Consider the following 26,866-nt stretch of genomic DNA (forward strand, 5'->3'; position numbering starts at 1 on the left):
CTGCACAGAAGAGCTCCTCACTGCCTGTGCCGTGCATTGAGTACCTGAATTAGATTCAGGTGGTCATTTCTTCCTGGCCTCACTGCTGTAGGTAAACGTTTCCAGACTCTTCTTCTGCTTCAGCTTCTTCTTTGCATTATGGTCTATGTCTGTTGTTCTTCACACTATCTAAGTTTTTTAGTCAGAAGTTTGCTAGGATGTTTTCTTTTCTTAGTTATTTAGGAGAGGGGGGGGGGTGTTGTATTGCTAATTCGGGTTGTTTGGGCTTGTGCCTGTGCCCGCCTTGTTTCGGCCATTTTCAGACTTTTTTGCTTTTCCTTGTTTACATGTTTTAGTCCCCCCCCTTCCCTCCCCCTTTTTTTCCTTCTTGTGTGGTGCTCCACACGAAGGGCGTCGCTTCGTTGTTTGGTTTCCCCACATGGGTGGCTCTCTTTTTCCACCCTCTGCTTGTGTTTTCTCTCGTCTAGCCCCATGCACCGAGTCGTTACTCGGTTTCGTTGTCTGGCCCGGGTTTTGGTGGCAGAGACAGACGTTTGTAGTCCCTTCTTCTTCCCTGCTCCATTGTTTTATTTCTCCTGTTTGTTTTTCATCCCTAGCTCCAGAAGGTGCCCTGCTCGGCCCCGAGGGGTTTGGCCAGGTTCCAACAGGATGGCCACTCTGCCTGTTCAGCCCATGCCCAGTGCGTAGACAATGACAAGTTCGACTGGAGTCACTGTATGGTGTGCTCTGAGTGGGTGGCAGGGCTTCTCCGCGACGCCGAAGGAGATGTGGACACCTCCCACATTTTCTAGCAACAGCTTCGGCACCGCTGGGTGGCAGCCTCCAGTTCCGCCAGACACAGGGGCACCCCACTTTCCTGGAGGGACCATGATCTCCGTTCTCGGTTGAGGATGTGCTGCCACCGAGGCCCAATGGGTAGACACCACTCTACCGAGAACCCCAGGCCGAGCTCTCCTCCTCCAGCGTCCCAGTCGGCCACCGGGGAGCCCACCTCTCTCCACCCTGGGGCTTCGGGCTTTCCACAGGGAGTTGAGTGCTCACTCTTCCTCCTGTCGCCACCGTCACGGCTCTGGGAGTTCTACAACAGGCACCACCGCCCCAGGTAGCCTAGTGCAGCGGCCAAGGGGAAGCGAGCTTGCTAGGAGGAAGCGGCAGTCTCTGAACCCCTCTACAACGCAAGGGCCCCAGCTGGTTTGTCCCGGCAGCCCAGAGTGTCCTTGGAGAGACAGTCCTCACCCCTCCTTCGGACCTTCACCAGTTCCCTTCAGGTGGCTCGGCTAGGATGGGCCCTTCTCCCCTACCGACCTACTATGGCTCCCTCCCCCCGGGTCAGGCGACCTTCCACGGTGCCACTGGGGAGGACGGCCCCTCTACCTCCTCCATCGCTCTGTCTAGGTTCAGTCCCTAGCCGCCCAGATGTCGCAGCTGGAAATGCTGGCCATCCTGAGTAGTGCACCCACATCCCCCTAGCCTTGCCACTGAAGATGTTGGAGGATCTGTCTTCCTGGTTTGGGGCGCAGCAGCTGCAGCAGCAGCAAGCCCAGGCCCCCTCCACCCAACATCTTGTGGCATGAAGATCCAGCCCTTGCTCCCCCTCCCCGTACCCTTCAGTGTTCTCGGAGTCCGGTTACGAGCCAAGGAGGGCCTGGTCCTCACAGGGGCTGCCTGACTCCTGCGGCTCAGATCAGGGGCCGGTCTCAGCATCCTCTCCAGCCCCTACAAGGCCCAGGCCTTCGTCAGGAGAAGGTACCCCCTCCGCCTCCCCGGGCCACGAGAACCTCCACGGCGTCGCCGGGGGGGACTGTCCCTCTAACTTTTCCATCGCTCCGTCTAGACTGGCCCCAGCCACACAGACGTCGCAGCCAGAGACGCAGCCCCCCCCCCACCCCCGGCAGTGCACCCACCCTCCAGCCTTGCCCCTGGAGATGTTGAAGGCTCTGTCTTCCTGGTTTTGGGCGCAACAGCTGCAGCAGCTGCAGCAGCAGCAGACCCAGGCCACCTCCGACCACCCGCCTTTGGTTCGGGGACCCCTCCCTCGCTCCCCCTCCGCAGACCCTTCAGTGTTCTCGGAGTCGGGTTCCAAGCCAAGGAGGGCCGGGTCCTCACAGGGGTTGCCTGACTACTCCGACTTGGACCAGGGACCGGTCTCAGCAACATCTCCAGTCTTTACAAGTCCTAGGCCTTAGTCAGGAGAAGGGAACTTTCCCACACCTATGGATGCTCCCCTCTCTTTTAAGACACAGGATAACATCATTAGCCAGGGGGCGTACAAGTGGGCTCGGGTTCCACGGGACTGGTTTGTGCACCGGCACCAGGGGAGACTGGCCATGTTATTGATAATAAAGAGGGGAGAGGACTTAGTTTTCTCTCCCAGGTTCCGACCTAGAGGTCGGCCGACGGGCAGACAACTAGGTTAAGAGCACTTTGAGTTCTGGCAGCTCCACCTGTCAAGAAGGGAGATGGTCCCAGCCCTGTTAGGAACGTCCCCAGTCGCGACCCTGGACGCTTTCGACTCTCTGGCCTCCTGTTCCGTGCTGTCCACTGCAGTTCCTTACCGAGTGGCACCGCTACAGGACGGTATGGGGTGTGCCTGGGCAGCCGGCTAAGCCCTCTTTCCATGGGAGAAGGTGGACCTGGACCTCCAGTCGATCTGGATGGCGGCGGCTGGAAGGAACAGCTCCCCCATCACCTCACCCCCTCTCTGGTCCCTTTAGTCTTATCCCCCCAGGATGACTGGGTGCCAGACAAGTTGGTGGAGTTCCTGTGGGCTTCGAAATTAACCCAGTCCTCTCTCCCAATGCAGGCCTTCTCAGATAGCCCAGACCACCCTAACCAAGGACACCATGTAGAGGCAGAAGGCGGCCCTCGCCTTCTCCACTACTGCAGGACCAGAACAACTCGGCGCCAAGTTGAAGGCACTGGCCAACAACCCAAACTCCCTCCACCCAGACTCGGCATTACTCCTTCAGTCCTGTGAACTATACAGACAACCTAGCCTGAGGGCTGCTGGCCTTATGTTGTCTGTTTTTCTTATGTTCTTGTTACTATGAAGGTTTTACCAGGACATAGATTATTCTGATATCTGTCTTACCCCAGGATCCATTCACCTTCCGAACGTCAAAGAACCGCCTACTACAGAAAGCCCTCTTCCTAGTAGCACTGGCCACGGGCTTCAGGTCCTCCCAGCTCATGGCACTCACTAGGTTCGACCACTGGACCTCTTACGCCAAAGGAGATTCTGCAGTGTCCCTGGCACCTTCTCCCACCTCCCTGGCGAAAAATAAGAGGGAGAACCACAGGCTCCAGACAGTAGCTGTTCTGGCATGGAAGGTGGAGGGCAAGCACCACCCTGCCAGTCAGGTTCCTCCGCCAATACCTCTCCGCTACGGCCGATCACACCACCAGCCAGAGTCATCTCTTTGTTCATCCTCGGTTGGTCCGCCTGCTGTCAGTCAGAGGATTGGCAGACAGGTTGCGGCAGGTTATAGAAGAGGGTGACCCTGGGAAGGCCCCACGTCCCTACGACTCCACTGGCCTTCCTGAGGACCCACACCTTCTCACAAGTCCGGGAAGGGGGTCAGTGGAAATCGGCCTCCTGTTTCATAGCAAGATGCCTGTCTCACCAGGTGTCAGCCATACCCTGCGTGGCAATGAGTCTCACCCCTCAACCCACAGGGAGCACGCTAGAAAAAACAAGTTATGTAGCTTAATCTAAGGATAAATAAATTCAATGGTCCTTCGTGTGCTTACTGGTCCCCTTACATCCTAGCACCCTCCTTCCTGTGGGATATGGCAATTGCTCTAGCAAAACTCACCTCACTAAAATAGAGGCTTTGAAGCTTGCTGAAAAGCCAATTTTCGGTGAGTGAACGAAGCTAGTGCACGCACTTATCCCACCCTTCCTTCGGCTCCACCCCCTTGCTATTCTTGATGTAGGTTTTGGAAAGTAATGACCACCTGAATCTAACTCAGGTATGCCGTGCACAGTGCAGGCAGTAAGGAGCTCTTCTGCAAAGGTGCCCATTCTCTCAAGTTTACAATTTTCTTCAAGCTAGTAGCAACCTATACTGATATAGATGTGTTAATATTGGCCTTGTCACCTCCTAGGGTGATATCTTGAGGTCTAATATAGCAAGTGCACTAGCTTTGCTCACTCGCCAAAAATAGGCTTTTCAGCAAGCTTCAAAGCCCCTATTATATACAGGTGGTTGTGACTGAGTGACTCATCAAGTTTCTAACTGAGATACAGGCAAGCAACATTACTCAATTTTTGCACCAAGGGGTAATTGGGGTCACTGATCACAAAAAGCATATCACAATTCGCTTTTTTGACATGATGTGTGCCCCCAAAAAATAAATAATAATAATAACAATAATGGCCCTCTGAGGCCTTCGAATTGCCAGCGTTTGCCTTATATTCTAAAGCACACGTCCGTAAGAAGGTCAGAAAAGTGCTTTACCGATTTTTATGAAACTTGATGACGATACCCTGTGGGATCCCTGAAGTGTTTGTCGTCACTTTTTTTCTAATCCGTTACCCCAAAATAATAATAAATAAAAATGATAACACTGTGGCATCGTGCACTCTAACTTGTCAACGAAATTGTCCAACCCCCATTTAGGGTTGTTTTGTGGGGTATAAAGAGGCCAAATACACAAATACCATTCGTGTAATAATTTTATATCTGTAGACTTAACACCAATGTTTTTCATGCCTAACCCACCCTCCCCCGACCCGACTTTATTCAGTTGTCTGGTAATATGTTTCACGAGGAGCTGTCCCGGTGTGTTACAGACAAAAAACACTTATTATTATTATTATACGAGATTAATGTTTTGATGCTAATGTTCAATATAATTAAATCCATCCATTATTTATTTGGTCACGAAAGTCGTAAAAGGAGACAATGTTTAGAGACTCCAGGAGGGATCATCCCCTATCAACCCTAGATTAGGTGAATGCCTTGGATTCAAGAGTCGATACTCTCGGGGTTCACACTTCTCTGGGAGTGTGGATTGACAATGCTGAGTGTTACAGTTGGAAAGTCCCAAACTGTACATCCACTAAACGTACTGTACATCCACTTTATGTATAGTTGGCTCCACTCCTGCGTTTACCATTTAGCATTGACAATCCTCTCTCTCCCTGAGGTCTGAACCCTCGAACTCACAAGTGTGAACCAAAGCATTCGCTAGTGAGCAGGAAGGAGAGTGGAGGGGTGTGTCGGGATAGTTGTCTTTCTGTGGGGAGGAGACTGGGTACTAGTAGAGGGATGAGGACGGAAAATGTACAGTATATCAGTTGGAAGTGATTACAGTACAATGAAGGATAAAATCTTGACAATACTGATGAGGTATCGTCTGCTAAATGTAATCGTGTAGCGCTAGCCAGAAGAAAATACTAAAGTTGCGATAGAATGAGAAGGGGATGAATCCATGTTCTAAGTAAGGTGTTCCTTTGCAAAAATGGGTCATTTACAACATAAGAACATGAGAATATAAGAAAGGAGGAAACTACAGCGGGCCTATTAGCCCAAACTGGGCAGTCCCATGTACACCCAACCTCTATCACTCATATATCCATCCAACCTATGTTTGAAGCTATCCAGCGTATTCGAGTTAATGATGATGTTTGGTAACTTGTTCCACTCATCCACTACTACATTTCCAAACTATGGTTCACCTATCTCGCCCCTAAATCTAAATTTGGGTAATTTAAGACCATTGCTACGAGTTCGTTCCTGGTTGGATAGTTTGAGTACCTTTGTTATATCACCTTTGTTTAACCCTGACTTCCATTTATACACCTCGATCATATCGCCCCTCACTCTACGTCTCTCGAGGGAGTGCAAATTAAGATGCTTTAACCTGTCTCTGTACTCAAGGTTCCTAATGCCCGGGATTAGTCTAATCATTCTCCTCTGAATTCTTTCTAGGGATTCTATATCCATTCTGTAGTACGGTGACCAGAACTGAACCGCGTGATCCAGGTGAGGTCTCACAAGCGCAAGATATAGTTTTAAGATATCCTCGCTAGTCTTGTAACTAACACGCGATTTGACTTCGAGCGTGGCCCACGTCTATTGTTCCCAAATTACATGTCTACGATTATTATACATTCACTTAACTACATCCACTTAACATACATCCACACCTGAAGGATGTTAAAGTATCCTAAAATACCAATGGGAATTAAAGAAAATGGAAAGATAGGAAAGAATTAAAATTAAATAAAAAATATCCTCAGGCATCTCCAATTTTTTTAGTGGGAATTAAAGAATGAAATTTTGAGTGGCGTCCTGCAGCGTGACAAGAGGTGATCAATCTTCATTTGTCAGACTTAATTTACATCGGCCGTCACAGAGGAAGATGGTAAGTGGGAACCGAGAGGAAGACAGGGAGGCGGAGGAGGAGAAGAGAGAGGGAGAAGAATTAATATGATGTGGAAGAGTAGACAATGAGATAAGGGAGAGGGAGAAGAGGGGGGAAAGGAAGAGATATTGGAAGAGGGAGAGGAAGAGGGGGAGAGAGAAGAGAAGAGGAGAGTGGGAGAGAGAGAAAGAGAGAGAAAAATAAAGAGAGGGGGACTAGAGGAAAAAAGAAGGAAGAGAAGGAGAGACAGAAATGAGATGCTGAAGAGTAAACGAAGAGAAGAGAAAGTCACACGGAGGAGAGAGAAGGAAAGGGAAGGAAAAAGAATAGGAAAACGAACACGGAGAAAAACACGAAGTGGGTTAAATGAAGCGTAGAGGGAAGTGATGCAGAACAGAACACAGAAAGAGAAAGAAAACGCCAGATAAGAGAATGGGAAGAGAAAGGAGAAAAACGGTGGAGAGAGCGAGAAAGAGAGAGATGGCAAAAAGATAGAAATATGACAAATAAAGAAACGAAATGGGAAAGAAAGGAAGAGATGAAGGAAAAAAAGAGTTAAATGTAGATGGACAATAAATCATGATAATGGAGAAGATAAAGTGTGTGTGTGTGTGTGTGTGTATATGTTATGCCATGTATTACAATGTTGCCCAGGAAGGCCAAATGGCACACAGACTGACTAAAAATGGTAATGGGTTCAGTTGAAATTCAATAAAGCCCCCATTAATTAAGTGGAGCTTTGGTTTAGGGTCTTGTGAAAGCATACAACATTATAATAATTTAATGGCTAAAATGTCTATCTATGTATACACTGTCAACAAAAACTACTCGAGCACCTGGGCACGGTGGATGTGAGAATGTGGCTTGTCATCTCGGAATGGTTTCAGATTCTTCGTTCATTTTTTTCAGATTGCATCATGCTTATAGCGTTCAAGAAGTTTTTGGTGAGAGTGTACACTATAATATATGGACATAGGATTGGGTAATTTAATATAGCAGTACTTGTAAGTTCCAGGGGTAACAAACAATAAATGGTAGGTAGTAGGTAGTAGGTAGCTACCAAACAGGGAGGTACTACAGCCTGGGAAGATATTGGAAGCATAATGTGTTGTCTATAGTAAACCCTGCTGCCACATGGCATCACGAAAACTGTGACCAAGTCCCAGGTTGATGATCTGACTTTCTGCCTCATTTACACACAATTGCAGGGTCTCAATTGTTTCTCTTACTATTGACAACACAACATACATATATTGTTTCTCACTATTGACCTTTTTTTCATTTTTGTATTTCTTTATTATTATTATTATTATTATTATTATTATTATTATTATTATTATTATTATTATTATTATTATTATTATTACATTTTCGCCCCCCAGGCCCTGATGTGGGTCAGTGACCTGTGCCTGGGTGGGCTAATCCCCGTAAAAAAAAGGGGGGGGGGGCAGGTTTGTTGACTGCTTTAGAGGGAGGGTTAGGGTTCACTATTCCAAGATCTTACATTACACTTATAATAAATAAAGGGAATTTACTGTGAGTAACAATGTCAATGTGGCACTATGCTTGACAAATGATCAATTAAATATAGATAAACTAGTGTATGGTAGATCATAAGCTGGACATTGACCAATAAAAGTTTCTGGTTCGACTCTCCATAACAAAGCTACAGTCACAGTAATCTAATTCATAAGCTCACAACACACACATATAACACAATTACACAACCAATGGTCATGTAATATAAATCACTAGAGCAGTACTGATATACAAAACCTGAGTAAATGTTCCCCAAGTTGAGCCACGTCTGACTCTCTCGCCGGCAGCCCGACTCAGGGATCCCAAACCTACCATTGTTTACTGTGACTCGTCCTCTACATAAGTAACAACTATATTTAACACTTTTATCTCAATACATTACATTATATATCAACAACATCAAGTACAATGTCATCTTATATCAATACACTTTATATTTAAAACATTTAGAAACGTTAACATTAAACCCAGCAACCAAGTAGAGGACGCTTACCAACACACACACACGTTGGTAACTACTCAACTGCTGGTAACAGGATCTTGTGTAGGTGTGCACGTGTATGTATTTAGAGGTATGTGCATTGTATGGGCTGAAGAAGAAGAGGAGGAGGAGGAAGAAGAGGAGGAGGAGGAGGAGGAGAGGACGGGAATCAAATAACATCACCGGTACCGGGAAGGATGGAGAGGAGGAGGAGGAGGGAGAGGAGGAGGGAGAGGAGGAGGAGGAGGAGGAAGAGGAGGAGGAAGAGGAGGAGGAGGGGTGTATGTGTCTTGTGTACGTGTGTGTATATTTCCTTGTATGTATATCAATGTGCGTCAGAGCATCAGCCAGGAATCACAGCAAGGGAGGTGAGAGAGAGGGAGAGGTGAGAGAGAGGGAGAAGTGAGAGAGAGGGAGAAGTGAGAGAGAGGGAGAGGTGAGAGAGAGGGAGAGGTGAGAGGAACAGCATAACTTTCAACGGGATATTTGGTTTGGCAGCTTCTAGGCCGCGACGATTTGCCTAACACAATGACACAGGAAATTGACTCAACCAATAAGTTCGTCTTGTGACCGACCACGACCTACTGTGAGTCTGTCCCTCTACCAGCTTACTCCTCCTCCGTTTTCTTCCACTCCTCCTTACGTCCTCCTCCTCTGTCCCCCTCCACTCCTCCTTACGTCCTCCTCCTCTGTCCCCCTCCACTCCTCCTCCTCTTCCTTCACGTCTTCCTCTCTCTCTCTCTCTCTCTCTCTCTCTCTCTCTCTCTCTCTCTCTCATTTACTCTCAAATGTTTGATTCCGAAAATTCTTGTATTTTCCTTTGTATGTATGTATGCATGTATGTATGTATGTATGTAAGTATAATCAGGGGTGGATCAAATACAATTATATTTGTATTTTAATTGTATTTAAATACATTTTCAATGTATTTGTATTTATAATTGTATTTTGGCACCCAGAAGAAAATGTATTTTGTATCTGTATTCGTCAAAAAGAGTTTGCATCCATTTGTGGAGAGGATTGATGTCATTGCCGCAGCTGCCATGGACCCCAGGTTCAAGTTGGCGTGGATTCCATGTGAGGAACTGCAGAAAGAAAAGATTTCGAAGATTGTGGACCACAAGGAGAAGGTCCAAGACAAAGATGGCATAATTGCCAAACGACCTGGTCTCTTTGCCTACATGCCTCCACCTGGGCCATCGATGGTAAGCCCGTCAACAAACCACACTAGTCACTACAGTGGTGAAGACGGAGCTTGAAACGTCCCTGGAGGAAGGTGTTGTGCCTTTTGACATCAACCCACTGAAGTATTGGCGTGATATCCTAACCTTCAAAATTCTGAGGCACTTTGCCAAGAGCATTCTAGACTGGTGCACCGTCGGCACCTTCTGAGAGAGTGTTTAGTAAAGCTGGTAATTTTTACACTCCTGAGCGAGCTAAGTTGAGCCCAGAAATCTTCCGGGCATTAATGATGATAAAATGTAATTCTGATATGTAGGTATTGGGCTTGTATTTGACCGCTAAAAATCAGTATTTGATCCAACCCTGGTATGTATGTATGTATGTATGTATGTATGTATGTATGTATGTATGTATATTCCTACTCCTAGAGGCTGGGTCACATTGAATCAAATTTGTATTGTGATGATGACGCGCTGACCCTCGTCTCTTCCTTTAGGTTAGGTTAGGTTAGGTTTTTTACATTTATAGTGAGAAATGTATAGGTTGAGAAAAGCAGACAGAAGAAACAGGAGAGAGAGACAGAGAAGAGAGACAGAGAAGAGAGAGACAGGAGAGAGAGACAGAGAAGAGAGAGACAGGAGAGAGAGACAGAGAAGAGAGACAGAGAAGAGAGAGACAGGAGAGAGAGACAGAGAAGAGAGAGACAGGAGAGAGAGACAGAGAAGAGAGAGACAGAAGAGAGAGACATCATCGGAGGTTCGTTTAGCAAGTTAATACCACATCCATATGTACTTACCGGGAGACTGTTCGATTGGTCGTACGTGAGAGAAGGGAGGGAGGGAGAGACGGAGGGAGGGAGTGGGGGAGAGAGGGAGGGAGGAAGGAAGGGAGGGAGGGAGGGGGGGAGACACCAAGACACCAAAATGGGACCGATCTGCTTCCTTATGCTCATCAATGATGCCCTTAGAGAAACTCCCGCTCGCTGGAAATGTGTCGATGATTACACCATTGGGATCTGTGTGAACAACTCGGCTCCCGACTACAGTGCCCTCCAGAAGGTATTGAACAGTCTCCAGAAATGGGCCACCAACAACATGTCACCATCAACCATACCAAGACCATGGCTATGCACATTAACCTCTGCTCTGACCTTGTCCCACCTCTCTCCATTACTTTGGGCCTCAACACACCCCAGGTTGTGGATTCCACTAAGCTCCTCGGCGTTACTATAGATAACAAACTGAATTGGAAAATACACGTCAGTACAATTGTCAATTCCTCCAGTTTTCGTCTCCACCTCTTCCGCCGACTCAAGTCCCTCGGAATTTCTGCACCCGAGCTCCTCAGTGCTTACTCAATATTCATACTTCCCAAGCTCACCTATGCCTCCCCTGCTTGCTCTTCCTCCCGAAATGCCACACAGCGGAAAAACCTAGAAAAAGTGCAAAAGAGGACGTGTAAAATTATTCTCTCCTCTTCCTACTCAACATATCAAGAAGCGCTCAACACACTGGCCCTCTCGCTTCTCTCGGATCATCACCATGATTTGGGAAGAAGCTTCTTTACCATCTCGACACCGGCTCCTGCTTCCACCCGAAATCCCTTGTCCGTGAATTGCTGTTCGACACCACAACCGCATCTAGCCCATACGAGCACGTACTGATTGCTATAAGAACAGTCTAGTCCCAACCATTGTAAAATTATCAACAACACGTAGTTAACCAGTGTGTTCACTCCCAGTCAGTCTTACCTTTTGCACTGTTACTATTTTGAAATGCTATGTAGGAGTGACTGTTTCCCCACCTAGTTATTATATATCATATTTGTATCACTTATGTTACTTCTATATTATTTGTCAATCAAGAGACCCATTCCCCAATTTTGTAACTGTATATTTTCAGCCTTCTGCCTGCCATGCTCTTTCAATCAACCATTAATTATTAACTATTATTATTATTATTACACAACACGTACAAATATTGCCATACACATAAACATACATGCCCACGTACAATGCATACACACATACCCAGGCATACCTACAGTACATACACAAATACACTCATATACCCCTACCAACATACCCATAAGGGGCTCTCAGATGAAACCATTCTTAATCTAAACTCCACACGTTGAAACAGTATAGCACCTCCATGTACCCAGGCTTCAGCACACAGGTATCCGCTAATTTTATTCCAGACCAAAGCCGCTCTAGTGTGAGGCGTTGGTCACAGAGACGTACCTGACATATTACTACAGAGATCCAGGTAAAATGATTCGTCACTTATTAACGACTCTTGTCTCACCTGCCTCATCCCTTAGAGACCAAGATTGGTTAGTGGGAGCAGTAGTGTTGAGGTATCTGGGTTAGGTTAGGTTAAGTTAGGTCTCTCTCTCTCTCTCTCTCTCTCTCTCTCTCATACAGCCAGGGATGTAATTATCACACTCAATCAATCTCTCTCTCAAACACACGCATACACATATATACATGCACACACACACTCTCTCCCTATCTCTGTACGTCACACACACACACACAAACTTTCTCATCAGACAAGACATATCTAAATTTCTGACAAAAGGTTATCATGATTAATACATGGAATATCTGATACTGTAAAACATCTGAGAAAGGTTGGTAATGAGAATTGAATCATTACATAACAAGTTGGAGTCTTAGCTCACCTGAGGCACAAGCACGTGACCACTTTGACGACTCGAAAGAATAATATTTTATGTGTCTAACATTTTTGGTTATATTAATTATTTTGTTTGTGCAAATTTGGTTTTGGTGAATTAATTATTATATGGGAATATTGTCACTGGAATATATGTAGAAACAGATCTCTGAAATATTCTAATTACTACAACTACTACTTTTGGTATGGCCTCGATCCTCCTCTCACTTCGCTATATTATTACCAATCATAAGGCAAAAGTGTCTACCCTGAGCTAGTTAAACCGCAGGAATTCAGATGACTGTTGCCTCGTAGTCTATGTCTACGACTGTTGTTGTTTTAATGGCCAATGATCTTGTTCCCCAGAGTTAGAGCAGAGCAGACCTGAGCAAAGAGAAGGATAGGAGATACCTCAACAGAGCCACAACGTAACTTCTTGGTTGTTGTTTCATGTACTGATAACACCTCTGTCAGTCTGGAATATAAGCACCTTGCACTATAATAGGTCCCACCCCACCCAATGTCGTGAACACCAGAGCAGTGAAGCTGACTTGGCCCATGTTCTATAGTCTCTGCTTAATCTCTGTTCGTCTCATTCTCGTTCCTCCTTTGTGCAGCCTCGATAGACAGGTCACGGTGACATGTTCCCAGGGAATCGAATATCCTGATATAAAAGAGGCTCGCTGTCCTCTCGCCCATGCAACTCTCGAGCATTAACGTCCACACAGTCTTCGTTGGTTGGTTGTGTTGGCAGTTTGGTGGTGAAGGAAGCGCTCACCATCCAATGGGAGGAGGGTTACTTCCACAGTGATGTCGCTACATATTTCTTTTAACATATTTACTGTAAAGTCCCTTACTTCGTCGTGCCTCATTTACACAAAACCTCCTTTTATTGCACAGCATGGTGTAGTTAATTTCGTAGAGTATTCCACATACACACTGGGCGGGCATGCCTTCCACTGGCCACTACTACTACTACTCACATGGGGAATGAGAGAGATCGAGAATGAGAAATATTGGGAGTGAGAGACATGGACAGTGAGAGAGATAGGGAGTGAAGGAGATGGGAAGGACAGAGATGGGGAGAATGAGGGAGTATTTTTGTTTTATTCATTTCATCATTCTCAGGTGCTTGGTTTCTTCTCTTTCCTGCTCAGGGTTAAAGGTCGACTGCTCCCCCCATAAACAAATACACCAACATACTTCCTCATAATAAATATTCCAGGTATCTTTCAGACTATTATAACTTCAATATTCATATTACCTGCCGTCACTTGCACTAAGAAGGGATGATATTCCTTACCTGCATCAGAATGTAAATTATTGTCGTTTTGAAAGAGATTTTGTGAAGTGTTCTACATAGTTATTTTGGTCAATTTTATTTCAGGTTTAAAATTTGTTCCCTTCTTTCAGTTTTTCGTAAATATATCAGGTATCTCTCTCTCTCTCTCTCTCTCTCTCTCTCTCTCTCTCTCTCTCTCTCTCTCCCTTGATCTATCAATATTTGCCTGTCTCTCTGTCTGCCATTCTCTCTTTCCGCTACAAGATTTACATAGCTAGACAGTCCGCCTGGCTGGCAGTTAAGAGTTAAGAACCTTTGCACCCCGGCAGTGAGCGAGGAGGGTAGTGGTGCTGGCTGTTCCAACATTATCTCTCTACTGCTGCTAAAACATTTTCAACCTTTTGAAATTTGTAGAGAGAAAGGAGAGGAAAAAAAAGGCTGGGACTGGAACTGCGTCGGGATGTAAAATTATTTGAGAGCAGCGACGAGCCATCCTTCACCCGATGCTGTTTGTGGAAGGTATCAAGTGAACCTCCCTCACTGTTTACACACACACACACACACCGTTAAAGTTCCTATATATATATATATATATATATATATATATATATATATATATATATATATATATATATATATATATATATATATATATATATATATATAATGTGTGTGTGTGCATAGTCTATACAGATATATCAATTACTTCGTACTCCGGGTTAACACACACACTCGTCTGAATTAAAACGCACCTGGATCACGAGATAGAATTTATGCACATCATAATGAACCCTTTACCTCGACCAGACGAGGCCGGCTATAATATACAAGATAACTATGGCAGAGACGAGAGCGAGGCCAAATATCACTAACTTAAACGAGATCGAGGACGAAAAAACACGCACACACTGAACAAGATCGAGATCAAACACCAATAAAAACAACGAGACCGAGGCCAAATACCGCTAAATCCAATGAGACCGAGGCCAAATACCGCGAAATCCTACAAGACCGAGGCCAAATACCACTAAATCCAACGAGACCGAGGCCAAATACCGCTAAATCCAACGAGAGCGAAAAAATAAACATCCCCCCCCCCAAAAAAAAACCCTCACATTGATAGAAAAAAATTCGCATGTACAGGTCAGACCAGGTCAGACCAGGTCAGTTCAGGTCATATATCCCAACTGACCTCACCATCCCTTCAACATTCAAGCTAGGATATGTATTTTATAGTCAGGATTAATGAGTGGTACTTTGTAAAGCTGAGGCCTTCCCTGATCTCTGTTTTAACGCTACAGGTCTGCCATTTCACGCTTTGACCAACACACTTATCACACGAGCGCTAGAGGTTACTGCTACAACATATATATTTTCCTGTTGTTGTTTTTTTAATATATATTTCCTAAACTATCATCCGACAACGTGTGTATTTACCCCCATTCTTTTTACATATAAATGAATCACCTTTGAGAATTATGTATATTTCTACGTACGAATATCAATGTGTGTATTGTTTTACCTGTAATTTACCTGTATTTTACCTATATTTCCCTGTATTTTACCTGTATTTTACCTGTATTCCCTGCATTTTACCTGTATTTTACCTGTATTTTACCTGTATTTCCCTGTATTTTACCTGTATTTTACCTGTATTCCCTGTATTTTACCTGTATTTTACCTATATTTCCCTGTATTTACCTGAATTTCCCTGCATTTTACCTGTATTTCAATGTATTTTACCTGTATTTTACCTGTATTTCCCTGTATTTCCCTGTATTTTACCTGTATTTCCCTGTATTTTACCTATATTTCCCTGTATTTACCGGAATTTCCCTGCATTTTACCTGTATTTCAATGTATTTTACCTGTATTTTACCTGTATTTCCCTGTATTTTACCTGTATTTCCCTATATTTCCCTATATATCCCCTGTATTTTCTCTACATTTGTCACATCTCTTGCTCATGATTATAAAAGGCTATAAAAGGTCTGTGTTTACATGGGCTTCAGGTGAAACTGTTGTAAAATAATGATGACCCTTGAAGGATATAACTTGGTGGTGGTGGACGGCTGGCTGGTGTTATCCCGCGACTGTTGAGGTGGCTGTGTTAAAATGTGGCGACTATCTGAGCGAGGGAGAGGGTGGGCGTGGGAGAGAAGGGGGAGTAAGAGAGAGAGAAGGGGAGTGAGAGAAGGGGAGAGAGAGAAGGGGAGTAAGAGAGAGAGAAGGGGAGTGAGAGAAGGAGAGTGAGAGAAGGGGAGAGAGAGAGAGAGAGATGGAATGAGAGAGAAGTGGAGAGAGAGAGAGAGAGAGAGAGAGACAAGAAGAAGAAAGAAAAGAAAGAAAAGAAAGAAAGAAAAGAAAGAAAGAAAGAAAGAAAGAAAGAAACAAACAAACAAAGAATATAGAGACAAAGAGAGGGGCAGTACCAGAGACATACATAAAACAGATAAAGGGCAGAAAGAGACAGAGAGAGACAGAGAGACAGAGAGGGACAGAGAGAGACAGAGGGGGACAGAGAGAGACAGAGAGAGACAGAGAGATACAGAGAGATACAGAGAAAGACAGAGAAGGACAGAGAGAGACAGAGAGATACAGAGAAAGACAGAGAGAGACAGAGGGGGACAGAGAGATACAGAGAAAGACAGAGAGAGACAGAGGGGGACAGAAAGAGACAGAGAGGGACAGAGGGAGATAGAGAGAGACAGAGAAAAGACAGAGAGAGACAGAGAGGGACAGAGGGGAGATAGAGAGAGACAGAAGGACAGAGAGATACAGAGAAGAGAGAAAGACAGAGAGACAGAGAGAGACAGAGAGATACAGAGAGAAAGACAGAGAGAGAGACAGAGGGGACAGAGAGAGACAGAGGGGGATGAGAAAGACAGAGACAGATAGGGACAGAGGGAGACAAAGAGAGACAGATAGGGACGGAGAAGGACAGAGAGAGACAGAGAGAGACAGAGAGAGTCAGACAGGGACAGAGAGAGACAGATAAGGACAGAGAGGGACAGAGAGAGACGGAGCGGGATGAGAGAGAGACAGATAGGGACAGGGAGAGACAGAGAGAGACAGAGGGACAGAGAGAGAGAGAGACAGAGAGACTAGAAAGGGGATAGGAAGAGAGAGAGGAAGAGAACAGAGAGGGACAGAGAGAGAGACAGAGGGACAGAGGGAAGGAGAGAGACAGAGAGGGAGAGAGAGACAAAGAGAGAGAAGAGAGAGAGGAAGAGACAGAGAGAGAGAGAGAAGAGAGACAGAGAAGGACAGAGGAGACAGAGAGAGACAGAGGGGATAGAGAAAGACAGAGACAGATAGGGACAGAGGGGACAGAGAGAGACAGAGAAGGACAGAGAGAGACAGAGCGGGACAGAGAGAGACAGAGAGAAAGACAGAGAGAGAGAGAGACAGAGGGGGACAGAGAGAGAGACAGAGGGGATAGAGAAAGACAGAGATAGGGACAGGGGGGACAGAGAGAGACAGAGAAGGACAGAGAGAGACAGAGCGGACAGAGAGAGACAGACAGGGACAGTAAGGGACAGAGAGAGACAGAGAGAGAGAGACAGAAAGAGACAGAGAGAGAGACAGAGAGAGAGAGACAGAGAAGGACAGAGGGAGACAGAGAGAGATACAGAGAAAGACAGAGAGAGAGGGGACAGAAGAGAGACAGAGGGGATAGAAAGACAGAGACAGATAGGGACAGAGGGGGACAGAGAGAGACGAGGACAGAGACAGGCAGGACAGAGAGAGACAGACAGGGACAGTAAGGGACAGAGAGAGACAGAGAGAGAGAGACAGAGAGGACAGAGACAGAGAGGAGACAGAGGGACAGAGGGAGACAGACAGGGACAGTAAGGGACAGAGAGAGAGAGACAGAGAGGGACAGAGAGAGACAGAGAGGACTGAGAGAGGACAGAGACAGACAGGGACAGTAGGGCGAGAAGAGACAGAGAGGGCAGAGAGGGACAGAGAGAGACAGAGAGAGAGAGACAGAGAGGGACAGAGAGAGACAGAGAAGGACAGAGAGAGACAGAGAGGGACAGAGAGAGACAGGGCCCAGGACAAGAGAGACAGACAGGGACTGTAAGGGACAAGAGAGACAGAGAGAGACAGAGAGGGACAGAGGAGACAGAGAGGACAGAGAGGGACAGAGAGGAGAGGACAGAGAGACAGAGGGGGACAGAGAGACAGAGAGAGACAGACGGGGACAGAGAGAGAAAACGAGAGACAGAGAGAGACAGAGAGAGACAGAGCGGGACAGAGAGAGACAGACAGGGACAGTTAGGGACAGAGAGACAGAGAGACAGAGAGAGACATAGAGAGACAGAGAGAGACAGAGAGAGACATAGAGACAAAACAGAGATATTCTATTTATGCTCAAAGAACTATTTGGAAGACAAGTCAAAATATACCGGAGTAAACGTGTGATATATTTGTATGCATATAAATCCGGAAACAATTATATCTGACTGTGTTTATGTCATGTAACACCGAGTGGGTCTATTTTAAGGCGTTCGTTGGATAACCTAACCTAACCTAACCCTCTATAGTCACACCTAACCTAACCTAACCTAACCCAACATCGCCAAACCTAATCTCTCATCCTCCTTTAGAGTAAACAGTCCCTCTCATCCTCCTTTAGGGTAAACAGTCCCTCTCATCCTCCTTTGTGCTAATTATCTCCCATAAGCGAGATGGAGTGAGGGAACTGTGCTGATTCCTCGTGTTTGGAGAGATGGAGTAAGGAGGGAAGGATGATCCATCTTGCCTGGAGGTTTTCCTACATCAACAGCGTTATGGATGGTTCGCCTTCCTATACTAACAGGGGCTGGACACATTGCCAAGTCTTATGGATGGAAATCTTTGAATTTAGTGTTTTCTTGTATATATATATATATATATATATATATATATATATATATTATATATACACAATTTGTTAAGTCGTTTACATTTCTTGGCTGGCTGTATGGCTGTTCACGATCGTCTCCAGTGAGCAGTGCTGGTTGTGGGAGAAGTCATGGAGGCGACACGTTCAGGGGAATATACCGTGAGCATTATATTAGAGAGACGCGAGCTACGAGGCGCGCGCGAGGTGTTAGTGACCAATGTTCCTCTCTGTTGAGCTTCTCAATCTTGACGACGAAGAAACTCGAAAATAAAACATTTCTAAGTTAAACTACAAATCTACTTTCAGTTAAAATGCAATTCAGAATACAAGAAACATTCAGAATCACATTCATCAGTGACCTGACTCTACCTAGCAGGAGGGAGCTGAGGGAGGAGAGCCAGGCAGAGTGCCAAGTATACAGGGCAGTGGGTGAGATGAACACGGGCCTGGCACACCACTGTTCTGTCAGGGCGCACTTTGAAGACTTGAAACTTGTGATTTTTTTTTAGGTAACTCAAGGAAATAAGAGCTGATGTGTACCTCTTGCCGCCGTCCGCTCCCTCCCGCACGCATAACTCACGTTGCTAAAGTTTGGCTGGAAGCTGACGTTCCGCTATACAGAAAATCGCTTACAAATTACAAATGAAATATGATCTCATTCTTGGAAATTATTATACTATGTTACGAATTTTTGCGTCGGTATTCGTGCTTTTATAATTATGCCGGCACAGATTACATTAAAGGATTATAAGATTTTAAATAACAAATGTGCCGGATACGATAATATTCCTATGTAAAATCGGGGAAACAAAATGTGATATATGTTTCAGTCCAGTCAACAAATATGCGCTACAACAAGGCATTGGTTTTTTTATTTATTTATTTATTTATTTTATGTTGGTGTTTCCAACTGGCTCATCTCACGGTGTTCCTGTACTGGAGTATTGCTCCCGATAAAACTGTACAGGAGTATTCCTCCCGACAAAACTGTACAGGAGTATTCCTCCCAAAAACTTTGTAAAGGAGTATTGCTTCCGATAACACTATTCAGGAGTAGCGCTGCCGATAACACTGTACAGGAGTATTGCTGCCGATAACACTAAGCAAGAGTATTGCTGCCGATAACACTGTACAGGAGTAGCGCTCCCGGTAACACTGTACAGTAGTAATATTCCCGATAACACTGAACAGGAGTACCGCTGCCTATAACACTAATAAGTTTACAACTAATGTTTACCTATCTCGCGCCTAAATCTAAATGTCTAATTTAAAACCATTGCTGCTAGTTCGCTCCTGGTTGGAAAGTTTGAGTACCTTTGTTATATCACCTTTGTTTAGCCCTGACTTCCATTTATACACCTGTATCGTATCGCCCCTCACTCTACGTCTCTCGAAGGAGTGCAAATTGTGCTTCTTTAACCTGTCTCTGTACTCAGGGTTCCTAATGCCTTGGATTAATCTTGTCATTCCCCTCTGAATTCTTTCCAAGGATTCTATATCCATTCTGTAATACGGTGACCAGAATTGAACTGCGTAATCCAAGTGAGGTCTCACAAGCGCAAGGTATAGTTTTAAGACGACTTCGCTAGTCTTGTAACTAACACTCCTTTGTACGAACCCAAGTACTCTATTAGCCTTGTTTCGAGCAAATACACATTGACTACTTGGTTTAAGATTCCTGCTTATCATTACTCCAAAATCTTTCTCGCAGTCGCATTTCTTAATAACATCGTTGTTCATCTGGTATCTGGTTTCTCTGTTTACATCTCCTATACTGAGTTCTTTACATTTGTCCACATTGAATTTCATCTGCCATTTTTCAGACCATTCGAAGAATTTGTTTAGATCTTCCTGTAGTTTTGCGGAGTCCTCGTCAGATTTAATTACACGGCCTATTTTAGTGTCATCAGCAAATTTTCTTAAGTTCTGTTTACGCCGATATCTATGTCGTTTATGTATATAATAAATAATAATGGTCCAAGTACTGAGCCTTGGGGAACTCCAATAGTGACGTTACTCCAATCGGATTTAGTGCCGTTAATGCTCACTCTCTGTTTCCTGTCCTGTAACTGTATGTATACTCTGTATGCTGTATTTATATTATGCTATGTATATTATGTATGTGCTCCATTTATGTAATATTTATTTAGCCTAGCTAGTAGCGTGTGGCAATGTATTTATCAATGTCCCACATGCTTAATTAATGTGCCTGGCGACTTATGGAAGCTGCTAATGTATCACTTGCCATACGTCGTCTATAGAGCAGTTGACGAGCAGACAGGTCGAAGAGCGCTACTCTCCTTGTGTACATATCTCTTATCCAGTAAATCGAACCTACAAAATCTATACAGGTGTTTGTGTTCGCTCCTGTATATTGAACTTATTACCCAGAACAAAACAGTAACCACGCCCTAATCCATTTTAGAATATCTCCTTTAATGCCATGAGCCTCCACTTTTCTTATTAGTCTTTCGTGGGGGACTCTGTCGAAGGCTTTGCTAAAGTCGAGATATACCACATCATAATTGTGCCCCTCGTCCACTGATTCGAAAACTGATGAAAAGAATGTTAATGGATTAGTTAGACATGAACAACCGCTTGTGAAGCCATGTTGGGAATCATTAATAGATGAAAGAGTTCCTCATGCACAAACTGTCTCCGGCTACACCTGCCCTGCCCTCTCTACCTCTCCTTAACACTTCCTAACAACATCTTTCCATCTACACACACACACTATTACGTGCAACGTATCTCATGATATAACTACCCTTAACAACCAATTATTAAATGAGCTGTATGCCCCTGCCAGACATACTGTATATGAGTAAGTATTCTTGATATATATATTGGACAATTTTATATTTTTCCCGACTAGAATTACATTGTTTTTTGTGGGAATAGTCATAATATTAAATTCTGTAATACTGTAATAGTATTACAGTGACATTTAAGTACGATGTTTGGATCAGTCTGCTCAAAGCAACCCATAAAAGCAGACGGCTTCAGAGCCGGGGTTAGTAGCACAAACTTTGCGTAGTCTTCGGACCTCCACCACTGGCCTGCGTTGTCAGTTGACTTCTGTCTTTGATCGGGTGATGTACTCATGGTAATCATCGTTGAGGCTGGCTGACCGTTTTGGTGTTTTATGTATTTATGTTCTAGAATCGTGTATTGATTTTGTTGTTAGTGATACTGGCAACCTTAAAGTAACCCAGTATGTTCATGTGATTAGCTTATTTCATTGTTATTAGTGGTAAGCGTTTGTAAATATAGTTATACATTTTATTTAAGTTTCTTTACTCCAGTCATCAAGTATTCATTTATTAAAAGGGGCTGCATTCAATTCATACATTACACCGTAGTTGGAGTTGTTCTCGATACAAATTTAAGAACCATATATTGTAATTCTCTTTAAATACCTTCACTTTTTGTTTGTTACGAGCCTTACTCCTTTGACACGTAACAATACTCACACACACACATACACAATCCCAAGTGACCTCCCAATAAAAAATTCCAAGGAGTTTGCAGTCGAACTTGCCAACCCCCTCTGTTCTATTATTAATGCATCCCTCAGACAAAGCAAATACCCTAATGAATGGAAAACCGCATTTGTCACCCCTATCCCCAAGGTCACCACCCCACAGTCCCCTAACGACCTCAGGCCAGTTGCAATTACCCCTATACCCAGTCTACTCTGTGAAGACTTTGTTTTTGAGTGGGCATTTGCTAGAATTTATCAGTCAATTGATCCACAGCAATTTGGCAATATGAGGACCTCCTCTTCATCATACTGCTTAGGTAGTTTCCTGGATTTCCTGCACAAAAACCTGCAGAAACGTAAGACATCACTGGCCGTTGCCCTTGTTAACTTCAGGCAGGCTTTTGACCTTATTGATCACTGCACTGTTATTAACAAGGCCATTGCACTAGGGCTGCCCACCAACCTGGTCTCATGACTCACTAATTTCTTGAGTCAACGTCGTCAGGCAATCAGGTACCAGGGTTCTGTCTCCACATTCCAACACCTCTTCTGCAGTGTTCCCCAGGGGACCAAGATGGGACCACTGTGCTTCCTCATCCTGATCAACGATGCTCTATCGGACACTCCTCACAGATGGAAGTACGTGGATGACTGCACGTACTACTCATCGCTACAAGGCACCCTGGACAGGCTATAGGCATGGACTACGGAGAATAAGGTCACCATCAACCACACCAAAATCGTAGTCATGCACATCAATACCGCCACCACTCCAGTGCAAGCTCGAGCAGTCACAGTGGGTGCCCATCCTCTCCAGTTAGTGCAGTCTGCCAAACTCCTGGGTGTTACCATAGACCACAAACTGGACTGGAAGGCCCATGTAAACAACACAATCAAGGCAGCCTCGGACCGACTCTACATGCTGCGACGACTTAGGTCACTTGGGACACCCACGCTAGAGCTGAGGACTATCTACAATGCCTTTATTCTCCCCAAACTAACGTATGCGTCACCAGCCTGGTCGTCTTCTCTCAACTCTACCCAACAACGCCAGCTAGAGAAGGTACAGAAAAGGGCCTGCAGAATCATGCTCGGCACAGACTACTCCGGCTACAACAACGCTCTCTCCACCCTGGAAATGCCATCCCTCAGTGACCTCCACCACCAAGCACTAGCAAGGTTTGGCAGTGGACTAGTGCACCATCCTCGTCATCGCCACCTCCTGCCACCGGCAGTCCCCCACCCACCTCGCGCAGTCCGCCACTACAACAAAATTCAGCCCATAAGAGTCTGCACTGATAGATATAAGAACAGCACCATCCCATCTATTGTTAAAATAATAAACAACTCCTGATTTATGTACTGTACAACCCTGTAATTGTATTCAACGCATATTATATCATTATATCTAAATCAAATGTAAGTTTGTATATTTTCAACCACCGGCTGCAACTCTATTAATAAATAGTTTATTATTATTATTATTATTATTATTATTATTATTATTACACACGCACATACACACCTAGATAATACGCCTTCACACACACACACACACACACACACACACACACACACACACACACACACACACACTACATAATACACACACACACACACACACACACACACACACCATAATACACACACACACACACACACACACACACACACACACACACACACACACACGCCTACACCCTCACCATCTTACACAATCAGGTAGAGTGAGGATCCAGGCAGTAAGAGGTCGTAACAACAATAAAATAAAGCAAAACACAAGGACACGGAACAACAATAACTAAGGGAATAAGAGGTGTGTAAAACTCTGGCTCTTCCACTGCTGCTACAATATATGAGTGAAAAACAGAAATCCCATTTAAAGTGTTTAGGTTCAGAGAGGAGAGTCGGTGGCGGCGCCAGACTGGGTGATCAACTGCTACTGGAATGTTGCTGTGGGAGGTGCTGAAGACGGCCGCTATGTGTTGCTGCTGCTGCTGCCAGTGGTGGTGGGGTGGTGTGGTTGAAGGTGGTGTGGGGGTGGGTGTGGGTGGTGGTGGTGGTGGTGGTGGAGTGTGGTGGTGGTGGTGGCAGGGGTGGTGGTGGTGGTGGTGGGGTGGTTGTGGGGTGGTGGTGGTGGGGCAGGGGTGGTGGGGGCAAAGGAGATGGGTTGTGGGGGTGGGGGTGGGGGTGGTGGTGGTGGGTGGTGGTGGGTGGTGGGTGGGTGGTGGTGGTGGTGGTGGTGGCGGGGTGGTGGTGGTGGTGGTGGTGGGGGTGGTTGTGGGGTGGTGGTGGTGGGGTGGTGGGGTGGTGGGGGGTGGTGGGGTGGTGGTTGTAGGGTTGGTTGTAGGGTGGTGAGTGGGGGTGGTGGGGTGGTTAGAGGGGGTTGGTGGTGGTTGTGGTGGTGGTGGTGACTGTGGGGGCGTTGGTGGTTGTGAGGGTGAGTGGTTGTGGTGGGTGGTGGGGAGATTGGTTGTGAGGTGGTTGTGGGGTGGTGGTGGTGGTGATTATTGGGGGTGTAGGTGGTTGTGAGGGTGGTGGTTGTGGTGGTGGGGGGTGGTGGTTGTGTGGTGTGGTTGTGGGGTAAAGGTGTTTGTGTGTGGTGGTTGTGGGGGTGGTGGTGGGGTGGTGGTGAGGTGATTGTGGGGGTGGTGGTGGTTGTGGTGGTGTTGGTGGTGGGATGGTTGTGGTGGTTGTGGGGTGGTGGTGGGGGTGATGGTGGTGGGGTGGTGGTGGTGGTGTTGGTGTGGTGGTTGAAATTGGTGGTGGGGGTGGTTGTGGTGGTGGTTGTGGGGGTGGTTGTGTGGTGGTGGGGATGGTGGTGGTGGTTGTGGTGGTTGTAGTGGTGTGGTGGTGGTGGGGGGTGGTGGGAGGTGGGTGGTTGGCAATGGTGGTTAATGGGGGTGGTGGTGGGGGTGTTGGTGGTGATTGTGGGGGAGTGGTGGTGGTTTGGGGGTGGTGGTTGTGTGGTGGGTGGTGATGGTGGGGGTGGTTGTAGGGTGGGGGTGGTTGTAGGGGTGGTGTTGGGGGTGGTGGTGGTGGTGGTGTGGTGGTGAGGTGGTGGTGGTGGTGGTGGTGGTGGTGGTGGTGTGGTGGTGTGGTGGTGGGGGTGGTGGTGGGGGTGGTTGCAGGGTGGTGGTGGTGGGAGTGGTGGTGGTGGGGGAGTGGTGGTGGTGGGGGTGGTTGTGGTGGTGGTTGTGGTGGTGGTTGTGGGGGTGGTGGTGGGGTGCAGGGTGAGTGGGGTGGTGGAGGTGGTGGTGGTGGTGAGAGGTGGTGGTTGTAGGGGTGTGGTGGTGGTGGGGTGGGGGTGGGTGGGGTGGTTGTGGTGGTGGTTGGTGGTTGTGGTGGTTGTAGGGGTGGTGGTGGGGGTGGTTGTGGTGGTGGACTATCCCTCGACCGTAACACACATACACACACTCACACATAATCCTCCATGTTCTTCGTTTCCTCCTACTCCTTCTTAGCCTTCGCCTCCTTCTTCTCAACCTCCTGTTCCTTCTTCTTCTTGATGCTTCTACGTCCAACTAATCAGACAGGTACACAGAGAGTAGTAGAAGGAGGAGGGGATAGAAGAATGGGGCTAGAGAAAGAAAAAGTCTGGGATGAAGAAAAATTAGGGTTGAGAGAAAGAGAGAATCACATATCTTGCCAACACTCTCTGCGGCTCCAGGCTTAACGGAATGAATCACACGACGCCAAAAATCTTATACACACATCAAGACAGAGCGAGGAAAAAAAATATATTCCCCGATAAAAGTCACTACCGTCTTATATAATGTCTCCATGGTGGCATAGCACTATCTAACCTCCCCTCCCCAACCCCTCGGATACATACACTGCTATACATCTCACCTCCAAGCGACGCGATGGTCAGAAAGGCGAGATTCACCGACAGAGCTGCTGGACAACGAGCCATCTTGAAACAACACTGCTTCACTTCTCATGAATCCATTGGCCTCTGAGAACTGGATGTTTGAGGGATAATCGTTCCGTCTCTCATGGCTCTGTTGTTCTTTATCGCGCCAAGATGTAACTTACAGCAGCGTTAAACTTGAAAATTTGGTTTCATTCATTTTGGTTTAGTGAACAGCATTAATACATGATTCGAATCGGTGTTGAATTGGTTTAAAACTGATTTATTTTTTTCTGCTGCTGTGAACCTGTTTCCTTATTTTCAACTTGTCGATAAATGTTACGTATTTAGGTGAGCCAGTTAGTGATCCAGGTGGTCTCTAAGGTGAGTCAGTCAATACCAGGTGGTCTCTCAGATGAGTCAGTCAATACTAGATATTCTCTCAACTCACACTACATGGGTAGTCACTGTTAGATGGTGAGTCAGTTAGGTTGAGGTTGCTGAGTCACTGTTAGATTAATGAGTCAGTTTGGTTGAGTGTATTACTGTATGGTGGAGTAGGCGGCTGTGGTTGACCTTCTTGTATTAGTCAGTATCTGTAAATAAAGAGAAAAGAGGAATTAGTATTCAAGATTTTAGAAAATATATAGAAATAATTAACATTTTCATAAACATAGGTGTATGTGTGTGTGTGTGTGTGTGGTGTGTGTGTGTGTGCGTGTGTGTGTGCGTGTGTGTGTGTGTGTGTGTGTGTGTGTGTGTGTGTGTGTGTGTGTGTGTGTGTGTGTGTGTGAGATGTGTGTGTGTGTGTGTGTGTGTGTGTGTGTGTGTGTGTGTGGGTGTGCGTGTGTGTGTGCCTAATGCAATAAATTTGTCTTCGTTTTGTTAGAAATTGTTGGTTAAGATAAATTCAAGTTTATGATGATTCAGTACACAGGTAATGAACGTATTTAGACAACACATGGCAACACTGGCCCTCTCCCTCTACACTGACCCTCTCCTCTACTCTGTGTCCCTCTACACTGGCCCTCCTCCACACTCTCTCCCTCTATACCCGGCCATCTCCCTCTACACTGGCCTCTCCCTCTACACTGACCCCTCCCT

The 26,866-nt window shown here is 45.8% G+C and overlaps 1 protein-coding gene across 1 annotated transcript in view; it reads right to left on the reverse strand.

Moving 5' to 3' along the window:
* LOC121874412 (lachesin-like) overlaps window positions 1-26,354 on the reverse strand; it is a 79,322-nt gene extending 52,968 nt beyond the window's left edge. Inside the window, 1 exon segment of the mRNA XM_042378541.1 lies at window positions 25,762-26,354. Coding sequence (XP_042234475.1) covers window positions 25,762-25,825 — 64 coding nt within the window. The 5' untranslated portion in view covers window positions 25,826-26,354.
* Between the last annotated feature and the right edge of the window lie 512 nt (window positions 26,355-26,866).

The sequence above is a fragment of the Homarus americanus genome, unplaced genomic scaffold, assembly GCF_018991925.1.
Source record: "Homarus americanus isolate GMGI-L3 unplaced genomic scaffold, GMGI_Hamer_2.0 scaffold31813, whole genome shotgun sequence".
NCBI classification, from domain to species: Eukaryota; Metazoa; Arthropoda; class Malacostraca; order Decapoda; family Nephropidae; genus Homarus; species Homarus americanus.